At 43.1% G+C, this 27,066-nt stretch overlaps 1 protein-coding gene and 1 long non-coding RNA gene across 4 annotated transcripts in view; one reads left to right on the top strand and one right to left on the bottom strand.

Annotated features, from left to right (window-relative positions):
* Positions 1–769: 769 nt before the first annotated feature.
* SLITRK2 (SLIT and NTRK like family member 2) lies at positions 770–4,992 on the bottom strand. Of its 2 annotated transcripts, none has more exons than XM_051789060.1 (2): positions 4,979–4,992; positions 770–3,991 (listed from the first exon to the last, which is right to left on the bottom strand). In XM_051789060.1, the coding sequence occupies exon 2, from the start codon at positions 3,946–3,948 to the stop codon at positions 1,375–1,377; it is 2,574 nt and encodes an 857-aa protein (XP_051645020.1). In that variant the 5' UTR covers positions 3,949–3,991; positions 4,979–4,992; the 3' UTR covers positions 770–1,374. The 2 variants fall into 2 exon arrangements, with proteins under 2 accessions (XP_051645020.1, XP_051645010.1); XM_051789050.1 differs by lacking the exon at positions 4,979–4,992 and adding an exon at positions 4,466–4,676.
* Positions 4,871–27,066, top strand: part of LOC127471834 (uncharacterized) — a 69,244-nt gene continuing 47,048 nt past the window's right edge. For both annotated transcript variants that reach the window (XR_007904775.1, XR_007904774.1), the window contains exons 1-3: positions 4,871–4,961; positions 21,270–21,439; positions 22,252–22,331. This is a non-coding gene — a long non-coding RNA (uncharacterized LOC127471834). The remainder of the gene's footprint in view (positions 4,962–21,269; positions 21,440–22,251; positions 22,332–27,066) is intronic.

Here is a 27,066-nt window from a genome sequence, read left to right as displayed (position 1 = left end):
CAATGCTGAGAATGGAATTCAGTTAACTTAAAACATTTTACAAAATTTAAGATCATGAACTTAATGGTAGTTTTCTCTAGCAGATTAGAATGATTGCAGTATTACTTTTGCTTCAGAGACTGAAAACTAGACATAATTCAGACTACTGAAAGTTAGTGTGATGCACATACTGATTTTGGCTACCTTGATTTGGAGGAATCCAGAGACCCAGGTTCAAATTTTACCTTTGGCATTGGTTCATTTGCCAGTATGTTAATAAATTTAATGAGGTGTGGGATGACCCCTGCTGGTGTCCCTGCTTATGAAAAAAAAAAATATGTATCTGGCAGGAAGAGGACATATTAATTTCAGTCCAAAAAAGTTACAAATATAAACTCTGTCACAAAATGTATAAAAATACCTAATTTAATGCATAAAATATTATGAGTAATGTTCTGTTAAGTATGAAAATAATCTTAAGCCACTGAACATTACTGTGTTAGAACTGCAATGTAATGTATTAAGAAGGACATTAATTGTTCAGTTCACTATGACATTGTGTTAAACATCTTTTATTAATGAGCTGTTATTCCCAGCAGAGGCGCTTGATAACCTCTAGTCCATTGCTAAATCCTCTCAGTTGGTTTCAGTGAATCACTCTAAACAAACCTAGAAGGAAAAAATATCCTAATAATTTACATTTGAGTCTGTAAGGTCCTAGAACTAGAGTCATTTAAAGAAGGGCAGCTTTCCTATAAATCAAACCTTCTGATTTAATGCAGCTGACATATAGATCTATTTTACAATTTTTTTTTTAATTTCAAAAATACAACACATTAAAATAGGTTCAATTTATCAAAGCTAAGAGCAACAATTAAGTAATAATGTACTTAAAGTGCAAAGGCACTTTAACACAAAAAAGTGACGCCCAGTGGCTATAGTTGGTAATTGAAATAGCAGTACCGTATATTATTATTTACAAAAGAAAGTCATAGTCCAGGAAAAAAGATCTTTGGAGATCTTCTACATAATACATTAAGTTTCCACTTTGAAATTAAAAGAAAAGAAAAACAACAAAAAACCCAAAGACCCCCTTCCTCATTTCCTTCAAAATCAAAAAGAATTATGCAAGATCTATTACAGAAAGGTACATTTTAAGTGACAGTTCCTACAGAAGGGTCAAAAGGAGAGAGAAATAACTTAAAGAGAACGTTGCAAAAGCAACACCATATCCCTGCTATGCTGCAAGGGTTCCTTTTCTTTCTCTCTCCCTCTCTGATTTAAAAAAGTGGAAATGTTGGGAATGCCACAGATGATATCAGCACTGAGTTCAGACTCAATGAAATGTGATGCTGAGCTCATTTAAAAAATTTCCTTTGTCTCCCACCTCCCCCCTCACAGCTGACTGATTGCAGTTTGTTTTTCCAGAACTTCGAGGTAGTCTGGTTCTGTTTGTAGCTTTCCTTGGAGTAAAGGATGCTCGGGTTTAGACTGTTCTGCAAAATATTTCCTGGGAGTTCCATATAAAACAGTTTTATTTATCCTGTCCTGGTTTTGGCGTCTTGATTCATATGAAGGGGCAAACTGCCTTTTGGGTAAGGTACAAAAGTTATAATGAACTAATCCTCCAGCGGGCAGTTCCTTGACCCTTTCTGCAATATTTTGATACAGAAGCTCTGGTTCCCTCGGCGAGGATTGCTTTTCCAGCAATTCAGCTGCACTGATGGTAAATGCAAGACTGGTGGGGTCTTCCTTTTTGTGGTCAAGACTGCTGTAGCTAAACTCATGGAGATTCCTGTAATAGGCAACTGGATCCCCTTCCTTTTGCATGTAAATTGGGTTTTGGCACATCTGTCCAACGGGAGGGGGAATGTAGTTATAAACGTGTCCTTCAGTTTTATCGTGGGTCTCAGTGTTGTAAGACCCATACTGGAGCTGAAAGGAACTTATATCTACGTTGTTGGCGCTGCTGGGCATGCTTTGCACCCCCTTCCGGCGCTTAAGGACGAAGACAAACAGGCCTGCCCCAAAACAAACTGATAAAATAAACACAACCAGCAATCCTAAAATTAAGACAGACAGTGGAACTTCGGTATGTAATTCTGGGTAGGAGCTGGGTGAGACACCGAGGAGATGGGGTATATCTGTGTTCTGGTTCATGGAGAGGAGAGAAGAATCTGACAGGTTGGGGTTCTCTGGGCAGATGGCTTCTTTGCTCAGGAATTTCAGATGCTCTCCAGAGTGCTTGGTGGGAGACTCACATATGACTTCATTGATAACTACGGGGGGATTTGACTGCTGGTTGTTCTGGTCAGTGACTTTCTCTATCCAGTTCCTCAGCCCCAGGATGTCACACGTGCAGTCCCAAGGGTTCTCCTGGAGGTCTATCTGAATTAGAGCTGAGAGCTGGTCCAAGACTCCTCTCACAGGCAGGTGTGAGAAATGATTGTTTCTAAGGTTGAGTCTGGTGAGGGAAGTGCCACCAAAGACATTGTCAGGTAAGGATCTGAGCAGGTTGTTGTTGAGAAACAACAGATGAAGATTACTCAGAGCATCAAACGTGCGTGGCAGGATCTCCTTAATGACATTGTACTCTAGGTAGAGATATTGCAGGCTGTGTAGCCCTTCGAACATAGACCGGTACAGGATCTCAAGGTAGTTGCCATTAAGATAAAGTCTACGTAAACTTGTGAGGTTTGTAAAGGCACCTTCTTGTATCACTGCAATTCTGTTATTTCCTAGATGTAGCAAATCCAGAGAGCTGTACTCTGTGAGATCGGTTCTATAAATGACTTGCAGATAGTTACTGGTAAGGTAAAGTTTCTTTGGACTGGTTGGCCTGGGGTGGAGATCGGAGATGTTACTTATCTTTTTCTCTTGGCAGTTGACATTTAAGCCATTGTCTGAGCTCTGTGATGTACAGATGCAGCCAGCTGGGCAGGTGATGGGCACTGGAGACTTTGTCTGGTAAACCATGATAGGTCCGAATATTTGTCTGTCCTTGGACACAGAGACACGGGGGGTGGGGCGGTTCCTGGTTTTGGGTGGCCGGCTGGCTTTTGGGGCTCTGGTGGGATTCATGGCAGAGTTGGCTGTGGGCGATAGCCTGGAGATGTGCGGGTCTGAGAGGACAGGATGTTTTTCCCTCTGGTTCGAATCGCTGGAGCTTTTCCTAGGGCAGAGATCTTGCCTGGTGAGCTGGGTCACATCTTTTCCATGAAGCCTGAAGGGGGTTTCGCAGACTATCTCGCCCACAAACACGGTGATGGTGTCTAGCCAGGCCTTGAGTGGCAGCAAGTCGCAGGTGCAGTTCCAGGGGTTTTCCTCCAGCTGGATTTCCATGATGCCTCCAATGTGCTCCAGCACACCAGCAAAAGGCATCATCTTCAGCCGGTTCCCCCGCAGGTCCAGGTGAGTGAGGAGCACAAAGCGGAAGACATTGCTGGGCAGGGACAGCAGGAGGTTGTCATTGAGAATCAGCACCTTGAGCTTGTTGAGCTTGCTGAATGCCCCCGCTTCAATGGCACTGATGTAATTGTAATCAGCCTGCAGGTACTCCAGGCTCTCCAAGCCCAGGAACGTGTCTTCCTTCAGCACTTCCAGCTTGTTGTTATTGAGGTGCAGCCTCTTGAGGGTGCGAAGGCCACTGAAGGCCCCTGTACGGATCTCCTGCATGTCGTTGTTGCCCAAGTGGAGGGTCACGGCATTGGAGTAGTTGACAAACTCATTGGGGAACAGGCGGGTCAGTGCGTTCCCATTGAGAAACAGCTGGTAGATCTTGGATGGTGGCGGCAGGAGGAGGCTAACGGTTGTAAATCCTTTGTTTTCACAATTAATGTTCAGCACGTTCTCCTTCTCCTCACAAGGGCAGCGGCTCTTGCTGCAAATGTCTTTGGCAGGTTTGCGACTCTCTGTCCGCGAGATCCCAGCCACTGTTAACAAACTGAGCAACCAAACACCCTTCAGCATCTTTATGCGCCGTCGATCCCCGCTTTGGTACCTACAGTCAAACCTTTTGAGACAGGTAAGGAGAGAAAGAAGAAATCCCCAGTGAAAACGGACGGGACCAGAGGCAGTTCCGGGAGGGGGAGGCAGAGGCAGCTCGGGGGGGGCGAAGCCGGTCGGAAGGTCGACGGGGTGCTGGAAGGAGAGCTGCAAGGCAGCGACTTGCAAAGTCCTCTGGAATCCCCCCTCCTCCTCCCTTCCTTCTGCTCTCGGAAAGCGCCTGCGGAGCTACTATGGGGGAAGCCCCGTCGGGGAGCTCCCCGAAAACCGGGGTCCCGGCGCTGCGCTCCCCGCCCGACCTCTCCGCCGCCTCCCGCTGGCACCGCGATCCCGTTCCCGCTGCCCGTCCCGATCCAGGCTGCCCTGCTCCCGGTCACCGCCAGCATCTTAAACCGGGGCTGGGAGAACAAACGCCGGCAAACCCTCCCTAAGCCGCTCCCCGCCGCAGGGAGACCCCGGCCCGCGCCCCCCGCGCTCGTACCTGCTCTCGGGGCGCCCGAGCGGGCAGCGGGGGCAGGGGCCGCCGCCGAGAGCCGCCGCGCCCCGGGAGCCAGGAGCCCGGCGGCGAGAGGCATCGCCCGCACAGCGCCTCAGGAGGAGCCCAGCGGGGCGCCGCCGTTCCCGTCCGGTCCCGTCCAGTCCAGTCCCGTCCCGTCCCGGCGGGAAGTTGGGCCGGGCGGGGGCCGAGGCGGCGGCGGCGCCGCTGCGGGAGCGCGGGCTCAGCGCGGGTTCTGCGCGGGGCGCGGCGGGCGCGGCGCTTTTGCGGGTGCCCCGCGCGGAGCCGCGCTGACGTCAGCCGGGGGCGGGGGGGACACGTTTTTCCCAGCCCACCCCCCCTCCATCCTCTGTCCCCGTCCCCCCCCTCCCTTCGCGGCTCTCGCAGCCGGCTCCGCTCCCGGCTCGGATGCGCATCGCGGGAGCGCTCTGACAGCACCTGCAGGACAGCGCGGGCACTCGGAGCCGGGAAGGGGAATAAGGTAACGAGCGGATTTACCTGGGTCCGGTGAATTTTTTAGCCCCGGGTCCCTAAATCCGTGCCCTCAAAAACAGAGAGCAAGTCAAGCAGCTTCTTCGGCACAAGCCAGCCGGCGAGCGCGCCCGCCCCGCACACACACTCACACACACACGCGTATCCCGCACAGACACACGCACACCCCGCACAGACACACGCACACCCCGCACAGACACACGCACACCCCGCACAGACACACGCACACCCCGCACATCACACACGCGCACACCCCACACACGCACAATCTGGCTCTCGCAGCAGCGGTGCTGCAAATCCCCGATCTGGCATCAGCATCGATCCCCCGCTCCGGCTGCAGCAGCCCCCTTCCCAAACTGCCGTGCCGAGCTCTGCCCAGCGCGTTGGTGTTTTCTACACGTTCAGGGAAGTTCAACACCTTCCACCAAGCCGGGCTGGCAGGCAACGGCAGTCTCATGCCTGAATCCCTACACTCTCTGGAATGCTTCCCCGAGTGCTGAGCAGCCAAGAGCACATCTAACGCCATCATTCCCACTGGCTGGACTAGTCTCATTGCCCCATTACAATATTGTGGTGTAGCGTTTGGCTTCCTTTATAAAGAACAGGATGGTGGAGGTGGGTTATTGGGACTTCGCTTAAGCCCCATGCCCCGGGCACAGATCTGATGGGAAAGGCTGGCTGCTCTTGATCTCTATCTGAAAGGTAAAACTTTGGGTTCACACTGGGGAAAAAAAGCAAAAGACACTCCACAATGAATTTTTAAAGCTCTAATATGGCAGGGTGCATTATTGACAGATTCTTATCGGGAACTATATGCACTTTGCTTAGTCTTGAGAATGTAAGGGTTTGCTGCCAAAAGAGTGTTGGACCTGGCAAAAGTGGCACTGTCATCTCGTGGTGTTCTTTAGCCATTACGCATCAGAGCCTACATTTTAGGAGCAGCAGAAATGTGCTGTCTGTTCTTATCTCTCTTCTTGAGATTGGAAAAGGTAACATCCTGCAGCAGCCAGCACAGATGCCTTTGCAATGCTCCTGGGCAGGAATAGTGTTGGAGTTTGCATTTGGGATTGGAGCTGTTGCAGTTTTTCTATCTAAAATTTGGAGAGCTTGTGGAAGGAGCAGGAGCATCCCACATTGGAGCATGCTTTTGCTGTGGTGCTGCGTGAATTTCAACAGGATTGGGATTCTGAAATGCGTTCAGAGCTGCTCCATTCTAACTCTCTTTATCCAGCTGAATTCAGGAGCACAAATTGCTAAGATAGGGAAAGGTGTTTGTGGCAGATCTGTGGTTTTACAACACTAATACACCAGCAGCCAGATTATTATTCTGTGAGATTTTTTGCTTGTTTTCAGCTTTAAACAGTTTGGGGAGCAAAATTGGACTAGTTACAGGATGTAGCAAATCCTGTTTTCAGCTTTTTCTGACACAGGCTGGGGGCATGAGCCTAAAAAGAGGAGGTAAAAGTAGACCTAGGTTGATTTTTTCTGTTTTATCTCTTTCTGAAAGTAGCATGTTCACACACACCTGCCCACACTGACACATGCACAGAGGCACACACACGTTCCTGTAACCTGCCTGAGCAGCCCTGCACAGTGTTGCCAGCACTCACAGGGCTCACTCCAACACACAGCAAAAATGAAGGCAGAAGTAAGTCCAGCGCATTTCCCCCTCATCTCACGGTGTACATTTGTTTCATGTCCATGAGTCTTCAGTCACGTGCAGCTTTCTGGAGAGCAAGGATCATGCCCTGGAATTGGCTTATGAGGCAACATGTACTCTCCCACTTGCTGGTGTTTACTAGTACGTAGGAAATGTGTTTGTGGTAACTGCTGATGCTGCCTTGGAAGGGAAAGTGTACGCATGGCATGGCTCAGCAGTAATTACCAGATTCATGTGGGATGGAAGGAACAGCATGTTAGGGGATTGCAACAGTAATAAGACACAGAGATGATACTGATTCTATTACACTGCAAATGCATGCATATAATAACCACTGTTGTAGGAGGAGGAACAAGGGTTTAAAAAAAAATAATAGCTACAGCTTTTTATTTAGGAACAAAGTCATGATTTCTCAGCATGCCTGAAGTGTTTTATAATCCCTTCAATTAAAAACAGAGTATAAAGGAACAGCTTTGTTCCTCCACCTGTTTTACTGCCTTTTTATTTTGCATGTTGAATGCAGGAATGTTTTCAGGCTGTGAATATCTGGGAGCTTCCAGGAATGGAAGACCAGGAGGCAGGTTGATACAGCAGCCCATGAGGGTTTGGGGAAACTCTGTTATGCCTGATTTATAAGCATTGTGAAGGTTTCCTTTTTACCAAACACTTTGCTGCATTCCCTCATTCCCCTTTCTATGCAGTTATGAAGACTGAGTACAGACTCACAGATTATGAGCCTTAATAGAACCATTGTGGCTTTTGGGTCTTGCATAACCCAGGCCATCAGCTAAATTGGAATTAAACTAGATCATACTCACAGGAAGAAGGAAGAGAAAAACAAAAAACTGAAACCCAATAACATATCCCTGCATATTTTAGTAATTGCCTATGGTGAAAATCTGCCATAATGTTTGGTAAATTGTTCCAATAGGTTTCATCTCCCACGTGTAAAAAATTGTGCTTCCTCTACAACTCTGCATCTATCTGCCTTCAGTTTGAAATGTTTATCCTTGTAATATCCTTGTCTGCTGGCTTAAGAGCCCTTAATTATCCCATACCTGATTCCCATGGGACACTTCCAGACTGCTGCAGAGCAAGTATGAACTGAATACTTGTCTGATACCAGCCTTATCCCACTTCAAGTAGTCTGCTAGTCCTGTGCTGCTACAGACACCGAGCAGCTCTTGGCTCTTGTATGGTCCTGAAGTCACAACTTTATTGATCTGCTGGCAGGGGAAAAAAAAACCAGACCATGGCACGAAGCACAAGCACATAAAATTTGGCACAGATCATTACCCTTCCTGCCTAGTGCACATCATGCTGTTGTCCTTCTGGGAGAGTAAATATCAAGAAACAGAAAAAGTCTGGAAGTGTGGGGATAATTTTCCTTCTCCACACTGTGTTTGCAGGTGGATGCTAAACACTACTTATACATCTTTATCTATCAGTTTATCTGGTTTTGTTTCTCTGTATATAAATGAAGAAGGAACAAATATATCCACAAAGTCTCAGGGAATTAAGAAAAGAAGACAACAAGAAAGGAAGCAAAAAACTTTGTGAATTTGATGGAGGGAAGGATTTAATTTTATTGATCATTAGAAACTATTAACATAGCCTGGATGCTGCTAACAAGTAAATTTAGGTATATAGTGATCTAATGTGTTCCTTCTTCTGTAGGAACTGCATGTGAGGTGCCTCCTCTCTGTCAGGTTTTAGGGTTCTGAGACAATCATCACTGCTCTTCAAAAAGTACCCTGTGTTCTTGCTTTCTCTGTATGCCTCTGTGTATATGTACCTATTTGGAGCTGGAGACATTCTCCCTCCATAACTATGTACATTTCTGGGATCTTTCCTGTACTGTAAAGTGGGATATTTTTAAGCCTCACTTAAAAGTAATTGTTAAGGTAATAAACAGTTTCCAGATTTAGCAGTGAGCAGTATGCAAAATAATTGTTACTTGTAATCCAAGGTTTTATCTCATCCAGCAGCACTGGGAAGTGTGCTGTAAAGGACAGGATGAAAGAGGAGTCTCTGGCTTTCACTTTCTTTGGGCAAGGGGTGAGCAGGGGATGAGTGAAGGAGTGTGAGCACACAGGACAGGGAGGGAGGAGCTGGCAGACTCTGCCCACCATGGCCCTGGCTCCATCCCTGCTCACCCCTGCCCAGCAACAGCAAACTGGAGCAATGTGTGCCCGAGAGAGCCAGAGGAGGGACATGTTTGTGGTGAAGTCTGTGTGGAAGGGGAGCTGGTGGATGAGCCAGTCTGTGGGCACAGAGGCACTCCAGAGTATGTGGTGCCTGCTGAGTTGCCTTTTGCTGGCAATCAGTAATTGCCTTTGCCATCAACTGTAACAAATTTCTTTGTTTTCCAGATGAATTTTTTAGCTTCATTTCTCCCAACCATTTAAGCATATGGAGAACTGGCCTACTTCAGAATACTGTTTACTGACACATCATGATTACCTATTGTATAACTAAAAAAATTTAATGAACTATGACTTAAAATCAACAGGCTTTCTAACTCTTCCCTCAGTTTCTGCTTCCTCCTAGGAAGCAGTTTTGAGACCCATTATCTCACTGCAACATAACTTTTTGCAAAGAGACTTTATCATCATTTGTTTCAGTATATCTGGGATAATCTGTTTTGTAACAGCACAGTGTGATTCTACACTGGTGGTACGAACCACAGCAGTAGAACTATCAGTTTCTGGTGCTTTGTATCATTAATCCTAACTGTCTAAAGAAGAGAATTTTGTGTGTTATAATAGCAGTAATATTGGTTTCAGCAGGAAATATGATAGAGAAGCTGTGTGTCAGAAAGCACTCCAGGTAACCTGTGTTTTGGGGACACTGACAGACTCATGACTATGTAATTAAGACTGAACATTATTTTAGATTTAGCCTAATTTTTTTTTTCTTATATAGAAAAATAAATCTCCATTCCCCTTCTATGCTCACACCTTTTATCACAGGACCAGCAAAGTACTACAAGACAGTTGATATTTATGGATGTCTTCATCCTATTCAGCAAAGTAGTATGTCTGATCCAAAGCCCTTTGGTGTCAATGGAAGGACTCCTACTGATTTCAGTGGGATTTGGATCAGATCCCTGAACAAATGTTTAACTTCAAAGCCTGCACTTATGTTTTACTGAGTGGTTTAAATATTTTTGGAAGTGCTTTGTTTCATCATGTCAATAGGTCTTTTTCTCTGATAGGAACAACGAGGGGAATCTTTCTGATGATAGATGTTCTGTGCTGGCATTTCTGAGCATAAGGACAAAAAAAAAAAACCTGGATTTTTGGTTTGTGTTTTTTTTCCCTCCCTTTAAAACAACAATGGATTTATCATTTATTGCATTCCAAATGCCTGAATGTCTAGAGTAATATCTACCACTACCATTTATAAGTGCAATTTTTCAGATTTCCTCAGAGTCATAATCTATGTGTTACCTCCTGTGAATGTTTTTAACTGGAAATGTCCCATCATGCAAGCACAAGTGCTCGCAAGTGTTTTTAGTGATTCAGAGAGTCTTGTTTAAATTATTGGGTCTTCTTGCTTTACTTCAATGGACATGGGGCTCATATTTGCATAATGCAGTTGATGTATGGATATGATGAATATTCACTGTTGAAAGTCTGGTGAGTTGATGTGAGAGGTTTCTTCCCTTTATTTATTAGTAGTAAAAGAAACATAATGAAATCTCTCCATATCATTATTTTTATGGCAGTCGTGTTGAAAGAACACAAATCCCACTGTGCTAATGACATATCCAGCAATATGTGAGGAGCAGGAGCAATGGGTGAAATTCAGTCCTGGGCAGAAGGCCAGCCTGGAGTGATTCATCATGAAAGCCCCCAATTAAGACCTCAAAACAGGGCTTAAGTGAGACTTCAGTGCCCTATGCCTTGAGCTGGCTTTCTGCAACAGTGGGAGAAAGTTCCTTCAAATGAATTATTCATCATAAATAATGCATTCTATTAGTTTAGCCTGTTTTTCTCGATTCCTTGAATTTATTTAATTGAAATTACTCACCAAATAATTTCTATGAATAATCATGGCCTGAGGATTATTTTTGAGCAGTTCACGGTGAGCGTTTCATATTCCACATGCAGAGTGAGAGCCGTGTCATTGAGTTGTCATTCTGCACAGAGGTCACATAGCTCGGGTTCTGCTCCAGAAAAAAAGGAGATGAGTAGAAAAAAACCCAGCATTTTTTACGAATTCATGTGTTCACAAAAGATCTTTCCACTAAGTTCATTCCATGAGATATTTTTGAACAGTCGCCGACTGAAGAAAAATGTTGTGTTGTCATTGACTTTTGTGTTTTCCACCTGGTTTCTAACAGGAATTTGATGGTGTGTGTGCATGTCTGGCTGTGAGTCAAGGTCCCCTCCCTTCACAAAAATTTTGAACCAGGACTGATGAAAACTGGTGCTACTAGAGGTTTTATTTTCCCACCTCTTCAGTGGAAGTAAGTGACTGAGAATTGCCCCAACCAGCTGAAAGGTTTCAGCTTGGCCTCATTGCATTGAGTCTGGCTAAGATGGAATTCATTTTCCCCAGTGCAGCCCTTCTAGTGCTGTGCTGGGTATTTGCACCTAGAAGGGGTTAGATGACACACCAGTGTTTTGGCTACTGCTGAGCAGTGTTCACACAGCATCAAGGCTGTCTCTCCAACATTCCCTCCTCACCAATAGACTGGGGAGGAGCAAGGTCTTGGGAGAGCACAAAGCCAGGACAGCTGCTCCCAACTGGCCAAAAGGGTATTCCAGACCATATGATGTCTGCTCAGTGATAAAAGCTAAGAGAAAGAAGGACATTTATTACTGGGATGTTTGTTTTCTGGAGCAACTGCTAATGAAGACCTACTTCCCTGGAATTGGCTGGACAACTCCTGCTGAGAAGAAATCTTTTGTTTTCCTTTACTTACACATGTGACCTTTGCTTTTGCTTTATTAAACTGCCCTTATCTTGACCCATTAAGTTTTTTTTCCATCTTAATTTCTCTCCTCTGCCCCATCCCATCCTGCTGAGGAGGGCAGTGGTAGAGCAGCTTGGTGGGTACCTGACATCCAGCCAAAGTCCACCCATCACACTTACCCACTGCTGTCTATCAGAAAAATCCACATCAGAATTTGGCTCAAAACTGAAAATCTGTGGTTTGACTGCTCACCCAACTGACTGCCAGGAGCAGGGAGGGGGACGAGTTGCTCCTGCAATACTGAGTAATAATGGATTGGAGGAGCCTACTGGTTTGAAAATGTTTTCACTTCAGATCAGATACCATTGTTTGCAGGGCTGTTCCAAGGTTTCTGCATAGGCTCAGTGTGATAACTTCACCCTGTAAAGTCATGTAGGTGCAAAACAACTTGTGGGCCCAAGATGGTGATTTCTGGTGTCAGAGGTGAAGCCAGTTTATGGCTACTCACTCAGCACAGTGCAGGCCAAGAAGCCACCTTGAGTCAATAGGAAAGAAGAGATTACACTGAAAAAGCAACCAGCTTACCTCTGAAATGGGGGTATGATAAATCAGGGGAAAAAAACAAAAAAACCAAAAAAACCACCCCCAAGCCCCACAGTGATTAGCTTTTAGGAAGAAATAGTTTCTGTTTTGTTTTTCCAAGAATAGAAAAGTCAAGTCTCTGACAATTAAAGACTTCATTTTTTGACTAAAGAAAAATATTTCCTGCTCTCCTGCAGTCTTTTTCACATCACTCTAGCCAGAAACTTTGCTGTCTCTGAGCAGTAATCATTTACCTGAAAAATACCCTATAATATTTCTCTTTGTGGAGGTTGGTAGTACAGATGCTGACTTTGAAGCGTGATATACGACTCCAAGTGGCATGAAAAGAAATTGATGAGACAATTAGAACTTATGAGAATGGTGCTTGCATTAATATATTGGGGAGAATCACCTAGAATAAAGTATTTCAAACTCCACAGAAACCTTAGAATTTATTTGGCATCTCAAGTAGCTCCCTGAATTGTTATTGCACAAAGCACAATACAAACATACATAAAATCCTGACCTAGACTTCAGCCACTGACTAATCTCCCTTTGACTTCATGGGGCCAGGATTCCAACTGACTTCTACTCCAGGGAGTTGCACAGAAACACACACAAATCTTGAGCATATAGTATGACTTCTGCTTTATATTGTTGTCATTGTGGTCTAGGATGCTGAAGATATTTAGTTATCTCCCTTCTAGCCTATATGCCAGGGTAGGCCAGGGAACACCTGAATCTGGTGAGTACTCAGAGGATAAGTGTGTGCCTGACTGCTACACAGAGGGATCTTGTTCCTTGTGTGGTGTCTTTCTAGTCCATGAGATTCCATGTGAGGTGGAACAGCTATGGCAAGAGGGCATGAATATTTGGGCTCAATATGAAGTGTCTTTATGCATTCCATAACACTTGTGGCATTTCTTTCCATTCCAAAGCATATAATTTTTGAATAATTACCTGTCCTTTACATGGCCTCTTCCAATAAAAGCCTTTGCACAGCAGGAGATTTTTATGTCCACTTTGTGACTGAGCAGCAAGTAAAGCTGGGAGGAGAAGAGGACAGCTCAGTCAGCCTTGGTAATCAGCTCTGGCTTGGAACCTGGAAAACCCATTTGAGCACACATTTGCTCCTGTGTTTTTGCTTTGCAACCACTGCACTGGTTAGCATTTGAGATTTCTGACTAGAAATATTGTTCCTTTTGCAGATAGAAGTGTTTGGCTTTATTATTTCTAGCTGGTGCTAATGATGCACTTGGAATTAAATAGGGAGGAGATCATTCCTTTATGGCTATTTACTTATGAACTGACCGATGGTCCAGATCATGTCACATATAAATATTTCAGTACCTTCCTTTTCAGAGATGTTGTGTCTTTCTGAAGCCTTTCTTGCCTTATGACAACTACTTTTTTACTTTTGATAATTATATTTTTAATAATACAAATATCTTAAATATATTGTCTTTTAGCTGAATACTTTGACATCAACAGCTACACAGGTCTCATTTTGCAAACCACAGCTTACTCTGTACCTGTAGAAGAACTGGGCTTGAGGCAGGTGCATTGCACCTACAAATTTCTCCCTGCAAAACCAGATTTTTAGTTGTTATTTTTTACCCTTTCTGATATTAAAATTTGTACTCAGTATTATTGGTATTTTGACACTGCAGGAACATCTGATAACATGAGTCATGGACCAGCCTCATTGTTGTATTGTTAGCTGTTTTGCTTATCTCTTTCCTTCTTCTGTAGAGTGCAAGCATAGCTGTGAGAAGGGGATCGTATAATTTTTGTTCCATACCTTGAGAGCTTTTGTAATATGAAGGTTTAGATCTAGAATTATAATTGTGTGGGATACTGTATGCACAAGCAGAATGACAGCCCTTGCCAGGTAGTTTACAATGATGTACTGAGAATTCTTTAAACTGAACGTGGACATGGAAGATGCACCTATCTCTGAAAGATAAGTACAATTAGATTGACAACTTGGATGTCAGGCTTCTTGTTGATGTAATTTAAAATGGTTGTTGCCACTCCCTCCCTCCCTCTATTCCCTGAAATGTGTCTTATACTGGAAATGCTGACAAGACCCTCATCATTTGCGATGGCACCGTGCGCAGCTTTAAATACTGGTTATAAATGTTAATGTGTTATCTGAATGATATTTTTTCCATATGTAGGCAGCTCAGGATAGAGTTTCAGTAATAAATTTAACGAGTTCAGGGGGAAGATGCAGGATATGCTTATGTGAGTATTATAATGATTGGCATTTTTGCAAACAGCATATGATAAGTGGCGCAATTTTATTTTCAAAGTTTAATCAATAGAGAGCTCTTTGATATTGCCATGTACTTTTCAAATAGATGCTTCCTAAGAATGACAGCAGAACAATTTCTCTATCATGGTGTGTACATGCTTGGGGTTTAATCAATCTGCTTTAGTGATTGTCATAAATTTTGATACTCCAAAAAATAAATAGAAGCTATAAAATAATTATACTCCGGGGTGTCATCCTGTTGCTGCTTGCCTGGGTCATCTGACTTCACAAATATTTAAAAGGATGCACAGTCCATCACTGTACCAGTTACAAGAGCATGGGCCGTGTACCATTTTATTCCTATTTATTGTAAACCCACACCAGCTATTGCACAGGAAATTGAGGTGGATCTTCAAGGGCTTAAGAAGGACTTTATGAATGCCTTGTGTTAAACTTTTGGAAGTGAATTTGCTCTCAAATAAGAGGAACCAGAAATTACCACCTCACTACACAGCAGCCTCCCCTGTAATTTTGATCCCTGTGGGGTCATCAGAAGTGGCTGAAGCTCCTTCTGTGTGAGCCAGAACATCCACCTAGCCCAAACCCCCTGGGGTGGTCCCTTCAGTGGTCCCAGCACCAGTACAGGTTCTCTTCTGGGAGTCTGAGGAGCAGTACACCCCTGACCTTTCTCTGGGATGTTTCAAGCCAGTAGAGAGGACTTTGGGGAGATGCCCAATGCTCTGGGTGAGCATTGTTCTTGCTGAGCAGAGCCCAATTGCCTGTGTCTCTTTTGTTCTTGGAAACAACAGTAGCAGCTGAAAGCTGAACTTTGGAAGATCATTTCACAAGCATTTGAAGGCTGGCTGTGTCCACACAGAGCTGTGGTGCCAGCCCAGCTTGTCCTCCCTATTGCAGGAGCCTGCAGAAATTCATGCTGGCCCCACAAAACCAGTCCCAGGGAAGCCTGCCTGGAACAGACGGTGTCAACGATTTATTGGACGTGGCAGCAGAAGGACACACACGATGAGCTTGGAGATAACCTTTGGCAGGGAACTCTCTCTGTCACTTCCACTCTTTCTGATAAAAAAATATAGTAACTGGTAGGCATTTGGGAAACAGGGAAGCTGGAGCATTTCAGGTGATTTGACCTGAATGTAGCAGAGTGCCATGAGCACTGATGCAGAACCTCCAGAGATGTCAGCAGATCTGTGCCAGGCACCACTGCGGGGTATGACCCGGTCGGCATCAGGATGGATCCTCATCTCAGCACAGGAATTCCTCCAGAGCCATGAGGGATTTGGGCAGGCTGACATCAGTGTAAGACCAGGGTTTAAGTGTGCTGTGCATACTAAATGAGTTGTTGTAGACACTCGTGAAAAAAAAAAAAATCATTGAAAATTTATTTATTTTTAGCACTTTTTACTTGCAGCAAGAAGATCCCATTGCAACATCCAGATATTACAGCCTCAGCTGTAGCTCCACTTACTTTCATACAAAGATTCAAGAGGATGACCTAGAGAGAGCAAAGGATTTTTACTCTTTTTTTTTTTATAATTTTGTTTTGTAATATACATGTGTGTATATGTGTGAGCTCTGTATGGGTAAATATATACATGTAAGTATGTACATCTGTTTGTTTAAATAACATGTGTTTTCCTTTGCTGTCCCTGACCAACATCAATTGCTGTGCTGCCTTTGTAAATATGCTGCAATGGCCGATTCTTTTGAATTCTTTGTGCTATCTTTGCTTATGCTGAATAGCAGCTGACACTTTAATTGGGATGACTGAGCTGAGTGCATTCGCCTTTGGAATTGGATACTTTTCAGTGCGAAGAGAGGGTACCACAGACTGACTTTTCTGTCTTTATCCTCAACCAAAACTCCATTAAATCAGACCTACAGTTTGTAGCAAGGGACAATCTCCGTTGCATTGAAACACATGGAGACTCAGTTTTGAAGGTTAATTAGATCCTGAAAAGAAGAATTAACTGAATTTGTTTTCTGTATTTTTCCCCCTATTTTTAAGAATCTTTTTAATTACTTTCATCTCTGTTGGTTATGACCACTTTTCTCTTTATAGGAAAAATATCATGTACTTTTGAGTTTATTAAAAACCTTTTTGATAGACAGATTCTAATTCTCATTTTAAACAAAAATAAGCATAGTGCTGGCACATTGTGTTAAAATTTAGGCATCAGAACTTACTCTATATTAATATGAGCTAATCTTTATTTTTGTTTAACTGAGTGCTAACATTATTCAGACTTAGGCACTAAATGGAATTTTTTTTTTCAGTTGGTTACATTATCTTTGGAAAATGAAGGAAGGAATAGTTTAGGACATGACCATTCAAAAACTCTTTGGTGGGGGTGGAAGTTTAAGCAACCAGTTCTTTTTTTCAGGTTGCTGTTACACAGCTGCTGTTGACCCTACTATTGATTCAGAAAGGTAAATATTCTCCTTTTCAACTCTCTCTGGAAGATTGTCTTTGGCTACATGAAAACATGCTTCTTGTATTGTTATAGTAACAATAGTTAAGTGACCTGCTCGTGTACCAGCAGAAAAATCACTTCTGTGCCCCTAAAGAAGGCTCTCAAAACCTAAGAGTTCCAGCAAAGACAGTCTCCTTGTGGAAGACCATGAAAGGTTTGAGGTAGGAGAAAACTGTTGGTTGGAGTCAGTCTTATAACTTTCTTCTTTGTGTGGCTGAAAATAGAGCTATTTATCATGCTTACCCTTCGATGTCAATATACATGAAGAATGGAATGTGTTGTAGGAGGGAGACATCATCTTGTTCTTTTACTCAATTTTAGTTGAATTGATTTTGCAGAGGAGTAAAGTTGTATTTTTAGTCCCCCTCCCCATTCCAGGTTCCTTGTGTTACATTCACCTCCAGCCCTTTCCCCCACATCCCTTCAGAAAGTACTGTGTATTCAGCTCCCTTAACCCTTAGCAATAATCCAGGCAGGTGGTGGTTTGAGCAAGTTCAAGAAAGGCAGTGTAATTTCAGCAGTGATAATATGGCTCTTCTCATTCAAATGGTGTTCCTTGCTCCATGTTAGATTAAAGCATTTTTCTGTGACTTTACTGTTGCTGTACAACAGACCTCAGTCATGAAAGAGTTCTCGATGGATTGGAGGATTTTCTTCTTGATCCTTTTTTTCTGTTCTTGTGATCTCAGCTCTAGGTTTTAGATCTGTTGTACTGAATGTAAAAGGCCTGGAAAAAGCAAGACTGGTCAGAGACTGACAAGATAGACTTCCAATCAGTCATGTTACAAATAATAAAAAGTATTCAAAGTGGAAGAAGCACGGAGGAGGGACTGCTGTGGGAATGCAAAAGAAAAATGGGATAAACTGAATTTTTAGAGCATGTTTTGGGGATCCTGGGGTGATCAGAAATAATCAAATGTTGGAACTGGAAGCCATGACCATGTAAAACAGTGCTGAAACTAATTGTCCTGGTGTGATGCTGAGGTGAGCTGATATCTCATGGTGTTTATGAACGAGTGCATGTGCAGTTTGTTTTGTTTCTTGGCGTGGACTGAGGCTCTCTGCAGCTTATGGCAGAAGGGCAGCCCCAGCTTGTTGTTTCTTTTCTGTATATTGGTTATTAAAAAGCAAGAGATACCAACACTTCTGTAGCTCTGCCCCTCTGTCCCTAGAGGCAGTGTGAGCCAGTCTTCTGCTATGATTAAGACCCATGCACTGTCTTGTTGCAGACCCCTGAAGCCAGTGTGGTGATTCCCAACTGGGCAAAGGCAAGCAAGCAGGAGCTACTGTAAGAACACCTGTCCCTGTGTTTCTCTTGGTGTTCTAGTGCTCTGTTTACATGATCACACATTGGTTTCAGTGCTACTGACCTGCCTGAGGTGCTGAAGGAATACAGTCACACAGTCAGGCTTAGCTTCAGAAATTATTGGGACCATTACTAGATCTTGGAGTTTTACTTTTCCATTCTGGCTGTGTTTCATTCACACTTAGGCATTTCACACCTGCTGCCATGGAAGAGTTCTTCAACACAGCCCCATTTCACACATCCTCAGGCATCCAGGAACATCTGGAAAGTGACTGATTTCATCTGGCTTACAGCACATTCTCAAGTCTTGGCATTCTTGCTTTCATGGCCTTGGGGTTTTGCAATGTAAAATCAAACAGGCATCAGTTGACATACGCAGATACAAACGGATTAACTGGAGGTACAAAGCAGGGAGGTGAAGGGGTTCACAATTAACTAGTGTTGTCTGATGGAAGCTGTGTCATGGATTCCCCCTGTGGCTTTGAAACTGCTGACAAAACAAAGTCCAGGCTTATTTGACACTGAACTCAGTACTACTGCTGGTATCTGTGCAGTGCCAAGGAACCTTGACTATGGCTCAGAAGCCCCTTGCTCTGGATAATGGAAAACACAGAACAAGATGGTCACTGCCCCAATTGTAACTGTTGAGTGAAACAGAGATTCCTTGATGCCATCAGTCTCTAAACAGCCTACAGAGAGCACAAAACCAATCTCCTTTGAAAGATAGACTTGGTTTTGCTGATGTTAGAAAACAGGTTGTTTGGATTCCATACAAGGGAGCATCTGATGATGAGTTGCTTTTTTACAGAGCAAGTCAAGATGCTTTATGTAATTGCTTAGTGTCAGAACAAAGCTGTATTAACAGAGCTTAGCAAGTTAGGGACCCAAAGCCATCCTTTTTTGGCACCTCCTGAAAGTAGTATATTACTTTGCTCACAGGCAAAGTGCTGTCTGAGCAGAGGAGCTGATGTAGGCAGACAAATACCATGGCCAGGTTCATCTAATGTTTGTTGAGGTCAAACCTCCTGGAAGGCAGTGCAACAGAGGTGCTCTGTCCTGAGCTTCTGAGGCTGTCACCTGCTAATTGGATAGACTGTCTCTGCCTTAGTACTGATCAGAGTTAATGCCCAAGATCAAAAGATAGCTCAATGAAGATAAATTTGCAGCATGAGAGAATTCATCATGTATTTAAAGTTACTGAAATGTGCAATAAGCAAAGCACTGATATTATGGAGGTGTGCATAAGAATGTAGCGAGGCAAGATCCCGAGGCACTCACTGAATCTGAAGAGTTTACCATGGAGTTTAAAGAATATTAAGGGTCCTAATTTGTGTTTGAAGTTATAGACTCCTCCCAATATTAAAATATATTAAAATTCCTCCCTCAGATTCTCTAGAAATGGTCCCACATTTCTAGAATATACCACAGGACTTTCTGTTTGCTGTCTGATCTTTCTACCACTATATGAATATGTAAAACTGAGGCAAAACTGGCTCCCACTGCCATATTTCTGTGATATAGGGGACTGACTGCAACAAAGGTAGAGAAATTCCTGCTACACAGATGTAAGAATGAGGAAGCACTGTGTTGGGGATACTATTCTTTCCCATTAAGCTTCAGCCTTGTCTTTCATCACCAATGAAAATTTATTGTCTTACAGCTGAGTACCACTTACCTCTATCCTGAAGGGCCTCAATAAAGGTGAGAACTCAGGCATTATGTAAACTGCTGGAACACCTGTTACAGTAATTTTTCATTTTACTGAAATCTGTAAAGTTTTTCCAATCGCCTTTCGTTCTATTCAGACACTTTGGGATATACGGCAGGTGAAGGCTTTTGAAATAGAGTGAAATCTAACCTGGAAACCTGGGGGAGCTTTTTTTAAAGCAGGTGTACATACACACACTTCCTACACAAACAACCTCCTTTTTGCCCATGTGGAAAGAGATGTGTTCTCAAAATTTGCAGCCAGCACATCGTGTTTACAGGTGTTACACTTCCAGGGCATCAAACAGCGATCAGCAGGGTAAGGCTGCAGAGGACAGAACCTTTCTTTCTGCTGCAGAACATTCTGGTGGGGTGTAAGACAGCGAGGAAACATGGGGACTGCTGAGGAGGTCTGTGCTGTACAGGTAGAACTCACCATCCTCTGACCAGCAGAATGCTAATGCAGAGGATGAAAAGCACTGTTTCAGGCAGATGGAGCCAAGCTAGGATCTACCAGGAGCATATTGGGGGGTGTGTGTTCTGCTACTTCATTTGCAGCACTCAGTGTTCCTTCAGTGCTCTGATCCTTGATGGCCTTTGAGCATGAGACTGCTTCCAGTAATTTGCCTCATCTACTTCTTTCTTATCAGGTGGCCTGTAGCAGACACCCACCATAACGTCACCCAGCATGGGCTGCCCTCTGGTCCTGACCCATATGCTGCCAGCTGTCTTGTCACCTGTCCCAAGGCACAGACAGCTCCAGGTGTCCCAGTTGCTCTCTCACATAAAGGGCAGCTCTCCCTCCTTGATGTCCTGGCCTGTCCTCCCTGAAGAGCTAGATCCATCCATAGCAGCCCTCCATGTCAGCTGACCACCCCCTCCTGATCCTACCAAGCTAGTGCATCACTTGTCTGTGGTGCCAGCAAGATCATAGCCCATCCCAGCACCTTTACTGCCTTCTGTTTGTCCCCTTTGTAGTGTACAGACACTTACTGGGGACCACTATGAACCGCTGTGAGCCAGCATTTAGGCTTTGCACCCTGTTCCAGCAGCAGGCAGGTGCAGGAGAGGTCAACCAGCCCCAGAAGGATTTCTTTACTTGCACAACACTTTCCAGCTCCAATGAACCACTCGACATCGAGGGGCAGGCGTCTCACCAGTGGCTCACACACCTGCCCCAGCACCCTGGTTATGCTGCCCTGCACTTGTGTGAGCCCAGCTGCCTGTTGGTGTGGCGTTTCACAGGTGTACCAAGTGCACAGAATTTAGCAAAACTGTGACCTGAGCCCTCTGCACAGCGCTCATTAGCAGCAGGCTCAGCCCTCAGCACTGCCTGCTGCATACTAACAACTTGTTTTCACCGTTGCAGGGCATGGGAACTGCCTCTGTGTGCCGACATCCTCAGCCTTTCCTCCCGTGGCTGCTCGGGGTGCTGGGGCAGCCCTCGGGGTTTTGGGAGGTCACAGGTGATCACATTTACACGAGGATAAAAAAGAAACTATCACTTGTTGAGAAGACTCTTCACAGGATTTGTGATAAGTAAGAGTTTGTCTTTTTTTTTTTTCCTTAGTTTGCAGACACTTTTTCTGTAACTTCTCTTTTGCCCTGGGTTGAGACAAGGTGCCCTCTACACTGGCAATATGATGCTGTGGATGTGGCAGTCTTTCTTTTTCACAGCCCCACGCTGATTGCAGGGCAAGCAGGCAGGGCAAAAATAAATCTGAAGAGGAAAAAGGTGGTGCCATTCTGTTTTCCCTTCCCCCTTTTCTGCCTGCTCTTTTTCTCAGGTCTTTTCCCCTGGTACAAATGCAGGTAAAACCCTCTGAGTTCCAACTAGCAAAATGCAGACAACCATGGGCTCAGTCAGTATGTATTTACTCTACTTTCCTCTTTTATTTCTCCTTGTAATCCAGACAAGTCTTGCATGTTTTCTGCTCCATTCTTTGGGTCAAGAACACACTGGTTAATAGCCAATTATTTCATACCCTGAGGAAGTTTTGGGGAGAAGTTCCTGGGAAGAGTCAACTTGTTTTGGGAAATGAGACTAATATTAAGTGAGATATTTCCCTTTGCTCTCCTTTTTAATACTGTCCCATCGCAGCACAAGGCTGAATTTATTGCTATAATAGCTGTGATTCAGATAAAGCATAATAGTTTCCCTGAATTGGTTGTTGGTTTGTTTTTTTTTTTCTTCTTCACAAAAATTGAAGGTTTAGCCAGGACTTTGTGGCAAAATTTGTTAGGTAATTAAATTCTGCTTACTAAAAATCCCCCTTTTAGAATCTATCCCAGAATACAGCTTGCTTTTCCTTTGAGCACTTTTAAAGGACTAATTCATTTTAAATTCACAGCTCTCCAAATTCTGAAGCCTGCTGAAATTTTCCTTGACAGCCTCAACCAAAATGTGCAGCTCCACCTGAGGCATCTAAAGGTACATTTTTGCATGCTTAATTGTTGTTGTCTGTATTCTTGTTTAGATACAAGTAATTTAGACTCAACCTATGACTAGCAGAAGTAAACAAAATTATTTGCACGGGAAAAGCAAGCACTATTTAAAACTATATTTTCAGTAACAAGTAACACAGGCCATGAATAAATTAAATTTGTGTTTCTAGGGCTGTTTTGCGTGTGCAAAAATCCAGTAGTGAAAAAATAGGCTGAAAGATAATCTGAGGGGTGCAGTCCAGAACAGCAATCCAGGAGAGATGATCCACAGTAAAAATTACTGCAATTTATTTTTTTTTAACTTACTTCTGCTACTTTAATTTATTATTGTTTATTCATTTGATAGATGACATTTAATTTCAGTTTGAGAGCTTCAGGATGAGTGTTTGATGCTAATGGTTGGAATTTAGTCCTGGGCAGAAAGCCAACATGCCACAGCCATGTTCCACTTGTGCCCTCCAAGCTGTATTTAAGTGGCCTTCTGTTGCCCTTGGGGTATGTTTTACACAGGAAGCTTAAAGCCTATTGCAGGCCTGCAGGTCACTTGCTGGAGCAAGGGAAAGATGGCTTTCCCTCTCTTCTGTTCTCTTCAGCAAGAAAATCAAATTATTGGATTACTGGCCCTTTGATTATGCTCAGCACAGACAGTTCAAAATCCCATTTTATTGGACCTCCGAGATGAAACGTAAATGATTGAAGAAAAAAATGCATTAAATTGGTCTAATATGTCAGTAGTATGCTAATACCTGGCTAAGTGGAATGGCTATGACTGTTCTTCTAAACAGCCTAATGTACGTAACATTTCTACTGCTAGACTGCCCATGTGAAAAATAAAAACAGTAAACCAAAAAAAGCCACCCATAGGACCCTATTAGAGGGATAAATTAATGCAGATTTTCTTTCCTTGCTTATTTTTATTTCTGGAAAAGAAAATCAAAGCAAACAGATTGATCCTTTGCAGGGTCAAAGTCGCAATTAACTGAGGATCTATGCAGCACATGAAATGTTGAGGGTAGTAGATTAGAACCTGACTGCTTTGTTCTATATATACCTTCATATACATTCACTTGAACTTTGAATTTACTACTCTCTGTCATTTTTTGTTTTTTGCACATATGTTTTATGTATTTATTTAGGGCTAAATTCTATTTGTTACCTTGTGTTTTTAAGACACAATACCATCAGAGACTGGGAGAAGCATTGTAATAGATTTTAAACTACTTTATTATTGTCATCATTGTGCATATTCACACGTAAGTATCATGGTCCAAACTATTTCGAGGCAAATCATTAAATTGTGCAAAATAAATAAATAAGTCCATGTGAAAGTGCAGCTGAAGCGAATCCCTGTACTTTACAAAGTGGAGAAGACTTCCTTAATAGCCAAGGATTTGATTCTTCCATTTTATATTAGACTGGTTTCTCTACATGTTTGTTGTTAAAATTGTTATCTCACTGTCCTTTTGTACTGATGTGTCTCTAGAGCAATAAATAGCTATTGAAATGCAGCTGTCACTGTGACTGTGTGTGAATTCCTTTCACTGCCCAGTTTTGATGAATGCAGTCTGGACAAGGAACAGAGGCTGCACCTTTGGATGATGGGAGCAGGTACCTCTTGTGTTCAAGTGAATTTTTTGCTGGCCAAATATCTGAGTAGATATTTTAAAGAGCTGGGTTTAGAAGAGAGCCTCTAAAAGTGACTAATAAAATCCACATTAAATTAGAAGCTGAGACATATTTTTGTAGCTTGCTGAGATTCTAGCACACATTGGTATTAGTAAGATAATAAATGCATAATGGATGTGGCGTTTACCCACCTGAATATTTCTGAGTTAAAAAAAAAAGATTGATAGACAACGCATTCCATTAATTCTCTCTTTTACAACTAATAAACTTCCAGTTCATTAAGTTATTACATGCCATTCTTCATCTCGCAAATAGAACCCATAATTCAGTTTTTCCCAGAGCTGCACATTCTTTAAGTCTACAGACTAAATTGCCAGAGCACATTTTGTCAATAAAGCTTCTGTTTGGTGGGAGAAGGAAGGGGCAGTTAAGTAAAGTAATATGAAATGCAACCCATTTTTTGTGTCAAAGGTCATGTGTTTGCTTCAATATTGCTTTTATTCTATTAATAAGTTCACTGAATGATGATTATTATGGAAAGTTGGTAGTTATTCACTGCATTATGTTTAAAATGTTCTACATTTTGTTTCAGGCTTTTACACTTGTGAATCTTTAGCATTATCTTGAGAAGTAAACTGTCCTTTTGCAGTGAATCCCTGACAATGTATTAGTTCAGCTGTGCATTTACTGAGGGATAAAATCTTTCTTCTGTGAGCAGTGGGAAAGCCAGAGAGGCAAACAAAAAATCAGCCATGTTCTGCAGCCCTGGACCAAAAGACTTGTCGCTTCCTGAGCCAGCACAGCCCAGCACAGATGCAGGCAGCCAGTGACACCTTCAGCATGGAAAGTTATATGGGACTAATTTGCGTCCTAGACCAAGTTTCCAACACTGCTCTTCTCACCAGGGCTTTAAGAGGGATTACTGTGCTCTGTGTTGAGTCTAATATATAGTATCTATCTGTAAAAAATACAACCTGAGATAAAATGCTTGCCTAGGGAGTGGGATAGAGTGGTCCAGGCTCTTCACAGCTTGCAGTGATTTAATACCATTTTTGCTGTCCAGAGAAACAGGCAATTGTGATGAGATTAAAAACAAAAACAGTCTGCCCTTTGCTCTGCCAGCCCTGGCATCGGGGTAGATGCTCAGATAAGGGTGCCAGTAGGTTGTAGCTGATCTGCCCCCTGAGACAACACTCTGTGAGGAGGGAGTGAAGTGAGGACAGGGAGGGGGAACAGGGCAAAGCAGCCACGCTGCAGCAGGTTTAGCTCTATTTTGGGGGGTGGCAGGGGCAGACCCCGGGAAGCATCGCAGTGCCTGCCTTGGGGAGGAGTTGCTCTAACCCTGGGAGGCTCAGAGCCCGTCTTTTCCCGTGTCTCCCCCTCTTCTGATTAAAGCCTGCTTGCTGTTTTCTCCTCAGTGGAAATCAGCAGCTGTGAGCAGTCAGCATTCTCACCAGAAGGAGAAGAAGCTGTTCCCTACCCAAACTTTCTGAGGGGTGTGTGGTTCAGTGTGCTGCAAGTGTGTCAGCAAATTAACATCACCTCTATAGGTGAATGGGCACTGAGTCAGGGTTAGTCTGGCAAGGAGAGGAATGAGAAAGGTTAGCACTGACCAGGAGTATTCAAGCCTGCACACTACTGGGAGGAGGTGTTGAGTAACATTTTAGCCTGTCTGGATCTGTCCAAAATGCTATCACACTGTATTATGTTTCTTTAATATCAGCCAGTAATTCTTCTTATGATATTTGTAGTTAACAAATACACGTGTGATTGTTGTCAATTGAAGTAATAGTGGTGTAGTTGGAAAACATTCTTTTAAAATGAAAAATTGTAAAATGGTACTAAGACAACAGTATAATGGGATTACTTTCATGAAAATTACAGACTGTGAATTATAAATAAGAGAACAATAGAAAACTTTTTTTTTTTAGTGGTAAATGTAATAAATGCAAGGGAAGCCAAAAGTTTCTCATTGATCCTTTTCCCAGAGATCACTCAGGGAACCTCTCATGCAGAACAGTCTATCTTTGAAGAAGATGCAGTTTGTGTATGTTCAGTCTCTGCAAGTCCCTCACAGCTACAGCAGGGCGTGCACCTGTGGATCCATATTGTTATGTGCTCTTGGGCTTATCTCTATCTGGACTTGAAATCCTGCTTAGAATATATCCTGCCTTCACATTATGGAATTGTGCTGCCTAGGCTATATTAGTGCCCTAAGCTAATCTCTGAAATGCTGGCTCTCTAGACCATCATGGAGTTGAGTCAATAATGTTTTGCCTTATCAAAGCATTTCTAAAGTCTGATTTTTCTAGATAGCTGGGTGGTGTAATATTCAGTATTCTAATGGAGTTTCTTAATCTACCATCACTCTTTACTGTGATCTTGGCTCATGTAATTTGATTAGCCATTCATAACTTTAGTACCTAATATATAAAAAATGGTAGTGAGCTGAGAACACTGGAAATATTCACAAGAACCAGAAAAGCAGACTGGGCCTTTTGTAACTGCTGACATATCCTGAGAGGCCCTTACACTGAATTTATCCAGTACTTTTGAGCTCTTGCTTTATGTTAAAATAAATAAATAAGTAAAGCTCTTACCTTTAGGCTTGTTGCTTTTTTATCAAGGGAAGTTTTAATGAGGAAGTTTAACTCATCAATGTTAAGTTTTCTACTAATTACATGAAAGTGATTTTTCCCCTGCAGGCAGGTTCTGTTATCTGACACTCCTGAACTAGTGGATAGCATCCATGGATGGTGCTATCCTACTTTAGTCTTCAAAAAAAAAAAAAAATTCTAGGAAGTTATTGATTAGTTAAATAGACACTTCAGAGCTGCATGTTGTTTCTGTAATTCCAGAATTGGGATAGATATGCTCAGTTTTTCTGCTATAATATACACTGCTCCAGGGGCAAGATGCTGTATGATTCAAAATAATATATTTGACAACATAAGTGAGGGGTCTAGGTCACACCTAGTAATTTAAGCATGTGGTTTTGCTCATTGTTATATAAAAAAAAACAAACCCAAACAAATGTAGTTAGGAGATCAGCATTCACTCCTGGCACACTGGCTATTTTTGCATGCTGGCTGTTT

Source organism: Manacus candei, unplaced genomic scaffold, assembly GCF_025592945.1.
Source record: "Manacus candei isolate 608988 ecotype Guabito, Panama unplaced genomic scaffold, ASM2559294v1 h1tg000003l, whole genome shotgun sequence".
In the NCBI taxonomy this organism is placed as follows: domain Eukaryota; kingdom Metazoa; phylum Chordata; class Aves; order Passeriformes; family Pipridae; genus Manacus; species Manacus candei.
The sequence above is the reverse complement of the archived record's forward strand: the minus strand, read 5'-3'. Positions and strand labels throughout refer to the sequence as shown.

Excerpts from the sequence above, each read along its gene's own strand:
- SLITRK2 (XM_051789060.1), bottom strand. The coding sequence starts at position 3,948 with ATGCTGAAGGGTGTTTGGTTGCTCAGTTTGTTAACAGTGGCTGGGATC.